This window comes from Misgurnus anguillicaudatus, chromosome 16, assembly GCF_027580225.2.
Source record: "Misgurnus anguillicaudatus chromosome 16, ASM2758022v2, whole genome shotgun sequence".
Lineage (NCBI taxonomy): Eukaryota > Metazoa > Chordata > Actinopteri > Cypriniformes > Cobitidae > Misgurnus > Misgurnus anguillicaudatus.
Genome location: NC_073352.2, coordinates 34,868,448 through 34,878,819, shown reverse-complemented (window position 1 = coordinate 34,878,819; position 10,372 = coordinate 34,868,448). Strand labels below are relative to the sequence as shown.

Sequence of the window (10,372 nt, the reverse complement as noted above, 5' to 3'; positions counted from 1 at the left end):
ATTTGGTATCAAAGTATTTGATGGACGTATAATACGTGCTGAGAGCATTCGTCTATATCATTATCTCATTTTTTAGCAGAGGTGGTGTTTAGCAGCTTTTGCATTTGAGCTTTTCACATATAGCCATATATAACCATACATTTCAATAACTTTTTGCATACAGTTTACACCAATAAACACCAGTAAATCAGACCCTAAAAAACTAAAGAAAATTTGATTTTTACCAAACTATAGATTTAAATGTTTTAAACAAAGAGGCAAATGTGTCACACTTTAAAAAATGCATATATTAATTTGAAGCTTAAAATGATTTGTTTCATTATTAATCAGATCTTTTCACTGAGATAAAGAACAAGCACTTACTCAAATAAATTACTTTACATTTCCAAAGGGCAGATTAACTGAACGTGTCATGCATAGTCATGTTTAGATATCATTTAAATGACTTTTAAGATCTCTCCAAGTTCTACAATTACATTAAGTTGAGTTATTAATGACACATCTCATATTATTATTATTATTATTATTATTTCAGAGGTGAAGTATGGGTCAGGAGCATACAGTGTAAAATACTACATGAATTACATTTATCTGTAAAACTGCATAGAAAGAGGGAGTAACATATTTTACAATTCTTACAGCATTAATCATTTACCCCCAAAAATGCTAATAAAAATATCATTTATTCCCATACATGGAAAGCAGTAAAAACATCATGGCTTATTCATCATCTGATTCACAAGTTCTCAGCTGTGATGTTCGCACCTAGCGTGTATCCTTCACCGTCTCTTTCACATCAGGGTGTGATTTTTATACACAGAACATCCACTGAAACATTCATTCACCAATCCTAAAACTCTTTGCCCTTTCTGTACCTGAGTTCGGATTTGGTTCTGGGTTTCAGGGCACGTGCTCAAGGTCGGGTGGAGCGGTCTTGATCCATGAATGTGAAACACAGACACACAGCTGTAGTGACGAGAGTGTGCATGGCCTCGTATAAGAGTTTGGGAGAAAACACGCTCCAGATGAAAAGGTGATATCGGAGGGCGATGACCAGAACCACGTAAAACACAGCAGGAATGGACCGCAGGAGAGCAAAGCAGTAACTACCGTGACCGAGACCCATTACAGCCCTGAGAGAGAGAGAGAGAGAGAGAGAGAGAGAGAGAGAGAGAACCCAAACAAGTTGCATTAAGCTGTTGCCCTAATGTGATATTAAACAGGAGTATAATATTGAACTTCAAATGTCTAGTAATTCCACTATTTCAGCAAGTTCATTAAACATCATTTTATTTCGATTTAATAATTTTGAAATAACTTGTAACATTAATTGCTTACCAAGTTATCGAAGATTTTCTATTTATCAATAAAATATTTAATTTATAATTATACTACTTTTAGGGGCAGTTTCCTAGACAGGATTTAGATTAATTCAGGACTAGGCCTTACTTATATTAGCACATTTAAAGGAACAGTATGTAAGAAATGTATATCAATTAATCATAAAATGGCCCTGATATGTCACTAGACATTAAGAAATCATTTTCATTTCAAATACTTATATCACTGACTAAAGTGGTCTGGTCAGGATATTGTCATTTAAAAAGTGGAGTTGCAGCCCTTAACTGATGTTTATGTTGTCATTTTGTGTATTGGTCAACAGTTGTGTGATTGCAGTACCAGTTTTAGCCACTAGTTTTGTTATTGCAATACCAGTTTTGGCCACAATCCTACATACTGTTCCTTTAAGTAGTTTTTACAAAACATACCTTACAAAAAGCAATACTGTTGTGCATCTTGAGACAAAATAATAACACTGATGTATGTCAAGATATGTCAGTAGGTGTTTTTAAGTTAAAGGGGGCTTTTTAAAGATGTCAAATAAATCTTTGGTGTCCCCAACATACATATGTGAAGTTTTAGCTGAAAATACCATATAGATAACTTATTATTACGGAGCCCCTAAGAGGACATGGAGCAAAAATTAAATAAAGTTTAGTTTTGCGTGCGCACATGAAACTATTGTGTGCTCATGTGAACCTTTCGTGTGCGCACATGAAAATAGCACGTTTAGTTTCAAATGCAGGCGCGATAGTTTCACGTGCGATAGTTTCACATGCAGGTGGATAGTTTCACGTGAGCATGCGAAACTAACGTTTTTTTTTTTTTTAAATCTGCACATCAAGGTTCCGCGTGATCACATGAAAGTTTTACGTGAGCACATGAAACTAAATTTTAGATTTTTTTTACTCCAATGTCACCTTAGGGGCGCGGTATATTATAACAAATTGTTGCAGCGTAATAAATATGTTATTTGCATTTTGTGCAATTTATGTGGTCGAATGTAAATAGAACAGATTAAGTGACATTCACCCTCTGGGGTCTAAGGGGTTTTTAGGGCCCTGGAGAAGTTTTGACATGCACTGACATTTGTGCTTTTTTCAGTTGCAAAAACATAATAATGGCAAAAGTCTTATAACACTGTGTTCAGCACAAACTGGGCTACTATATTATATGATCAACATGTATGTACATGTTTGTATTTTTGAGAGAAAAATGTTTATGCGTGGTTTTTGAAAAAGCTAAATTTTTAAGTCACTGATATAAGTCAAATAAACTCATACTAAACATGTTTTCCCAAGACTTTTCAAAACAGGATCTAGTAGTCTAGAGTTTTTCCTTTAAAATGATGTGAAAATCATTCTGCTTACTCATTTACATAAGACAATAATATTGATTTACAATTTCAAAGTCACTTTTTGGTTAGGAAGGCAATATGCAAGGAGGCTGGAAGCTCTTGAATAGTCTGTGATTGACAGCTGAAGAACAAAACACTTGCATAATGAGCTGCATAGGCTAATGAGACGACGCCTTGTTACGTGTTTGTTTGTGAAAGCAACACAAAAGAAATGCCTTCCCATGCGTGATCCTGCGTTAAATAAACTTACCGTGCAGAGATATACGCGAACAAACGGGGTTTTAGATGTGTTTAGATCCGTCTTAATACAAAAGTGCGTCAAATATGAGGCATTGTGTGTTTGTGTGTGCGTTTGGCCGTCAACTGCGTCTGACGGAAGCACAAAGAAAACATAAGCGCCTGGAGATAACTTGTATTTACAGGCGAGAGAGCATACTTTATAATTTTACCACAAAGCGCGTCAAATATGAGGCATCTTGTGTTTTTGTGTGCGTTTGGACCTCGATCCCGTCACACTGACGAATCACACACTCGCGTCTTTTTGGAGATAACTTTAGGCGCGAGTAAACAAGTAGATGTGATGTTTACAAATTATCGCATATCTTATAATGATACCACAAAGCGCGTCAAATATGAGGTATTTGTGTGTGCGTTTGGACGTCGATCGCGTCTGTTTGATGAAGCACACACACTCGCGTCTGGAGATAACTTAAGTTACAGTCTGAGTAAACAAGTAGATGTCATGTCACCAACACTTGGATTAAAACTCAACACAGCATTGAATGGCTACAGAGACAGAGTCTCCATTGACTGGGGTTGACTAATGAATATGGATGATCTCTGCTCTTCTCTTCAGTGGAGCGGGGCGTGACTCATTATAGATAATGCAGGAACACGAGAAAGACGGTACATCTCCCTCTTCTAACACAGTTAACAACGAATTACAATATTTGATTTCGATTTCACTTACATCTTCCAAAAGCAGACATTCCAAGCATTATGTCGATATGTATCTTTTGTTTATATGAGAAGTATTCCTTAAGTTACAGTTAATTTTTCTGACGTGTTTCTGAAAGGACTTTACTGAGGGAGAGAGAACAAAACACGCATCATGTTTATTTTCTTAATTTTGCGAAAAGCACAACATTCTGTTTTTATTGGGAGTGGATAGAAAAAAAAACTAGACACTTTAACGTTTTAAATGATGTATAAATCATATCTGTATGACCAAAATCAGCAGAGTTATCTAACTCTCTTTGCGGAGTGATTGAAAAATAAAGAGTTTGCGGCGCCCGCGCCACCGTCGACCCCAGAGTGGGTTACAATGACTGCTGGAATATTAAAAAGATTTAATGTTAAATAACATGAAATAAATATAGTAAAAAGGACATTCTGAAAAAGTAACTTGGTGAGAAAATTGGCAAAATAATTAGGAAGATAAAAAACAGTATTTTCCTTTTGGTGCATCTCTAATATAAAGATGTCAGGGTGTACTCAGTATCTAAGCGCACATCCGGTTTTGTACAAAAGGCAAATGAAACTGACGAAAGGAGAGCGGTTTGTGCTCACCAGTAGTCTTAAATCACAGAAACCAAGATCAAGCTTATAAAATACAATCTGCATAAACAAGTTAACAATAAAATTCATGCACATATCTTGACTAAGCAGTGTTCACTACTGTTGATAATAAATCTAAAGTGTTTGTGAGGTTTTTTGTGTTTATCTTTTTAGTTAATCTTATACTGCACACTTTTATTCTTCAGGAGCAATATTTATGTCTTACTAAACTACAAGTTTTTCATACAGCTAAATATATTATATGATTTGTAGTGTTATAACAGATAGGGGAGAACGGGACACAATCTAACGCTTTTTGGTTTTGTCATGAAAAAATATTTGAGTTTGATGAATTATATTTTTACACAAGCAACACACACATCTCTGATACAAATGAACATTTGAAGTTTGTTTCTATTACTTACAATTCTTAGACAATTACACCAAACATGACAGAAGTGCAAACGTTACCCCATAGGTGGGGTTAAAGGTAACAGGCAGGGGGCTAGTTGTAACACTTGCTAAAAATTAAGTTTGCAGGCAAATATTTCATATACTATTTTGTCTATAAACTTGAAGTGGATACTGTTTATAAACTGTCTATAACAGACAGTTATCTATTTACTATTCATCCATCTCACCATAGTTCAATTATAAATGGATACAAATGTCTAAATATGTGAGAAAAGCAGCACAATTATGACAAAAAAAAACATTTATATGTTACCCAGTCTGTTAAAACCATATTATGGTTTCAAAATCCAATTTTGAGATAATGAAAATGAAAGTCTGATTTTAGCCACACATTTCATTATGATATTAATCTTTGACATGAATTTATTCAATCAATATTAAAGATGTGAAAAAAATACATTTTGACACATCGAACACGATTTTTGATAAGACAGGCACATTTATTTTGTTAACAGTCAGCAATCATTCGTGCGTAGCCTATTTAAAACAACGACAAGAATTACCCTAACGTTAATGGTTTTCATATGGTAAGTGCTGAGGGGTTAGTTAGTTGTAACACAGCGTTACTATTAACCCCACTGGGTCAAAATATTTTCAAGCCCACCAAAAAGGTTGTTAAGAGCTGCAGACATATTTCAAAATGATGCTATGTTTTAGTCAACAAGACACTGATTAAAATGACATAACATTGGATTTGGTATCTCACAGAAAAAAAAAACATGATGAAAAAATGTACTTGCCAGCAAAACACTCTTTCATGGAAAAACATTATACCTTTCCATAAATTTGTGGAAAAACAATAAAAGAAAAACAAATTGCTCAACCCTGTGCAACAATGTAAAAGGTTCATGTTACAACCTTTAGATTTTTCACAGCATACATTCTTAATGAGTCTTGACTTTGAGGTATTTTGCCATTTTTCCTTGTAAAAGCATTCTAACTGGTGCCTCCTGTGCATCAGATCATCCCAAAGATTTTCAATGGGATTTAGTTCTGGGCCATTCCAAATTCTTGATCTTGTTTTGGTGAAGCCTTTCCTTCGTTGATTGGAGGTGTGCTTTGTGTTGCTCTCTTTATCTTAAGGTTTTGGGACAATGTAAGTTTTTGCCCCGGGCACCCCTATATCAGGTAATCTTGATTTGGGTGGTCAATCTGCATTTGAAAGGGTTTTAGATCTCTATGGGTTTTATTATCTCTAATATCCGTCAATGGTGCGCACAAGAACTTATCTATACAGTACATTTGGTACCAATGGTGTACATTTTGAAAGGGTACTGCCCCGATGACAGCTAGGGACCATTTTTGAGCATTTATTCTCAAAGTTTAATCACAGAGGAAACTGTATGAACAGTAAGGTGCGTTTCACTTCATTCTCACTCCTATCATGTTTGATTGACAGCTTGGTTCTCAAAGCAGACGTAACAATCAATTGGCCGACTCCCTGATCTGCACAGCTGCTTGTACACACAACAAATCTGCCACATAACAGTCCCGACAGTACACACGTAACATTGGCTGTCAGAAATATCTCTGCGTACAGAACCGAGACCCTTCTCTCCTCACCAGGAGTTTGTCGCAGATGAAGTCATTTGCAATTCAAATCTAAACCTCACACAGACACTTTGGGTAGTAGATTGTTTGCAGGATTCAATATCCCTGAACACAAAGCACCTGTTGCCTCCAAGGAAATTAAATATCATCTAACAAGCTTGCAGTTTTCTCTCTTTCTCTGAAGCGAATGGTGTAAACGGCAGGATGGGTCAGCCGTCCCCGCAGGGATTTCAGAAAAGGTGGTATTGATCGAACAGCATTTCCTGGATCTGTTACGTGCGTGCTGTAGTGACAATGCTGAGCGTGGTGAATTATAAATCTGAACTGCATATCTGAATCACTTAAGCCGGTCATTTATCAGACACGAGTCAGACACACGAGGACTTACTTTGTAATCAGATAAATAAAGTGTTAGTGGTCTACACAGGGAGAGTTTATATAATTGTATTTATTTTGGATTATGTTAGTAGAGAGTTTGCTTATACACAAAGCACTGGCACAGATATGATATTGGCAAGCATCTGTCTATCTTCCAGAAGTATGGCTCAGCCATTTATTTTAGTGGTCGACCGATATGGGTTTTTTAATGACTGATATTGAGAAAACAATGTAGTCGATTAGCCAATATGAGGCTGACATAACACAAAAGTAATTAAGAGGCAAACAGAAAATCTGTGAAACTATAAAACATTTGTTATGCATATAGCCTTTTTAAAGTACTTTAAAACATTTACAAAACATACAGGTACAGCGCATATAAAAAGTCTACACCCCTGTTAAAATTGCAGGTTTTGTGATTAAAAAAATGAAACCAAGATGAATCGTGTCAGAATCTGTTCCACCTTCATTGTGAAATTGCAACGTATTTATTAAAGTGAATAACAATATAATCATTTATGGGGAAAAATGAAAAATACAAAATGTACAATATCCTGATTGCACAGTGTGCACAACCTTTTATGAGTGAAAAAATATGAACAATAACATTACTTAGACCAGGACATCCACTTAAAATGGATGAGAAAACAAGAAGAAAACTGGTAAGGTAGGCTGCCGAGAGGTCTACAGCAACATTAAAAGAAATGCAACAATATTTGGCAAGTTGCTGCCTACACGTGAAAATAATCTTCATGTTTAGACTATGCACCTTTTATAACCAAAACAATATCCAAGCCCATCTAAAGCTTGCAAATATATATATCTCCCGAAACAATGTGAAATAATGCATTATATTCCGATGAGACCAAAGATAAAATTTGGCCATAACACTGATGCAAAAAAACACAGCACCAAAAGAACACCATGCCCACAGTAAAACATAGAGGTGACAGCATCAGGCTTTTCTTTAGCTGGAACTGATCAGGAATAATAAATAGCTCCAAATTTCAGTCAATTTTGGCCCCAAACCTTAAAGTTTCTGCCAAAACACTTAAGATAAAGAGCAATGTCACCTTTCAGCATAACATCGACAGAAAGCACACCTCCAATCAACCAAGGAAAGGCTTCACCAAAACAAGATCAATAATTTTGAATGACCCAGAACTAAATCCTATTAAAAATCCATGGAATGATGTGATGCACAGGAGACAAGAGTTAGAATGATTTTGCAAGAAAAAATGAAAAAATACTGCAAAGTCAAGACTCATTAAGAATTTATGCTGTGATAAAATCTAAAGGTGCTTCAACTAAGTTTTAAGTTAGGGGTGTGCAGACTTATGCAACCTGCTTATTGTACAATTTTTACTTGGAACTTTTTCACCCCAAAATGATTCTTATTGTTATTCACTTTAATATATAGGTTGGAATTTCAGAATAAAGGTTTCAACATAATTCATCTTGGTTTCATTTTCTTCTTACATTAAAAAAGTGTGATTTTAACAGGGGTATGTAGACTTTTTCACGGTACCATTTAAAAAAAAACTTTAAGGGCCAGATTTAATAACAGCTTGCGCACAACACAACATACTGTAAAGTTCATGTTAACATTTTAGACATTTTACTGTCTGTCAGACTTTTACATCTGAGTCAGGTTTTACATCTGAGTGCCTTTTCATTAAAAATGATATTATATCAACATACATTTTCATGTTATTTTAACTTAAATTAAGTTTAACAATTTCAACTTTGAAAAAAAGTAGGTTGAACTGACTTGCATAATTAAATTGTTTAAACTAATTATTTAAGGAAGAAAAAGATTTATTGTGATGCAATATATAAAAAAAAAATATATATATATATATACATACATATATATATATATATATATATATATATATATATATATATATATATATCACGTGCACACACGAAACTACACTTTATTTAATTTTTGCTCCATGTCCCCTTAGGGGCTCCGTAAAATCTACATCTCTGGTCAACACTGTTAGACTTTTTATATATGCGGTAACTCACTGGGAACGTGTTGGCAACTGGCAACTGCCCCATTACAGTACCATAATTGTACATGTTTTTTACAGTATGATGCCTTTACCGCAGTTCCATTTTACAGTATAATACCCTTACTGTAACCTAGTTTTTAAAAAAATGTTGCCTTGAAGGGGAATTGAACCCGGGTTGCCCATGTCATAGGTCCGTAACACTACCACAGTGCCACAGATTCACTCCTAATACACCAAAGAAGTGAAATCTTGGCATCACTAGTGTTTTGAAGTCTTGAGGTCAAATTCAAATCTGATGGTCAAGCATTTATCCATAATCCTTTTCTTGTTTCTATCTACAATTCTCAAAAAATTATTTACACTGCTGAAAAACAATTCACATTTTGAAATTTGCTTCCCTTCTAAAAGCATAACAGATAAAATGTATTTCTTTTTTATAGATATATTTTATTTTTCTATTTTATATGCTTTTGTAGCACTATTTTATTCAACTACAGTAGCACTACTGCTGTTGTTTTACGGCAGTCTACTGCAAATTCAAAACATACAGTAAATTACTGTAAATTGAATGTCAATACCCACAATGCAATGCATATAGTAATGAACTGGAAAAGAAAATGATGGTATTTTACTGGGCATTTTGTGGTAAGTAACTGTAGAAATTACAGTTAAGTCTAACAGGGAACTTACAATATTAGTCTTCATTTCTTGTGCCAAAATAAGATGTAATTCAGAATCAACTTCTTCCTTCAGAAAGTTTGAAGTTCTAAGAGTTTTTTTTTACAGTAAATGGTTTAATCTCAAAAGGTCCAGGATCATCTGACTCCTCATGGTATGGTCCTTTTCAAGAACAATTTAATTGTGTCGAAATCCAGAGGCCAGGAAAATGTGTCTTGGGTTGAAGTCTGATTGTCTCGGCATGATTTTCATTATTCATTGTTCAGTAAGTGGCTCTAATTGCACCATCATTACCAGCCCCGGCTCTAATAACTGCCCCCGATTCTTCACTTCAACCACCATTAAAACAATTATCTTAAGAAGACTAGCGCTGATTAATATTCCCATAATGCTCTGCAATTACGCATCAGTGATATGAGGATGTGGCCAGAATCTTTCAAACCGTCTCTTCTTCTTCTACTCTAAAGTATTAAAACAGCTGCGCTTCAATTTCTTTTGTCGGAAAAACTGCCGCTGGAGAAAATGACAGACGAGGAGGTCTCTTAAGAGGGAAACGATTTTATTACACGTGTCCCTATTACAGTAATGATGGTATTACACTATAACTCATGTCATTTCAGGCCTTTTTACTGCACTACATTATTTCCCATATAAAATAGGCTGCACTAGTAGACTGTTGCAGGATTATTGCATAAAAGTCCTATAACTAACGGAGCCGTATAATGAAAAACATAATTTTCGTGCTCTATTGCAATAAAGGAACTTGATGCATTAGACATACACGACCATTCCTGCATTGTGCAAACTGACTTTAGTGAAAATAAAGCTGGAAATCAGCATGTTTATGACATCACATGCTTTAATATATGATGATGACAGGAAAATGCTCATGAAAATTTTTGATGCAACAAACCTTGACTTACAGTATGGTAGACTTGATACTATATTGTAAAGTCAGGCCCTTTGTGGTTAAACAATGCAACAAATATCAAGTTATATAAGAAATACGTTTGTG

General features: G+C 34.9%; 1 protein-coding gene across 1 annotated transcript in view; it reads right to left on the bottom strand.

The window, feature by feature from the left end:
• Nucleotides 1-266: 266 nt before the first annotated feature.
• pigg (phosphatidylinositol glycan anchor biosynthesis class G (EMM blood group)) overlaps nucleotides 267-10,372 on the bottom strand; it is a 106,397-nt gene continuing 96,291 nt past the window's right edge. The window contains exon 13 of the mRNA XM_055178674.2: nucleotides 267-1,133. Coding sequence (XP_055034649.2) covers nucleotides 914-1,133 — 220 coding nt within the window. The 3' untranslated portion in view covers nucleotides 267-913. The remainder of the gene's footprint in view (nucleotides 1,134-10,372) is intronic.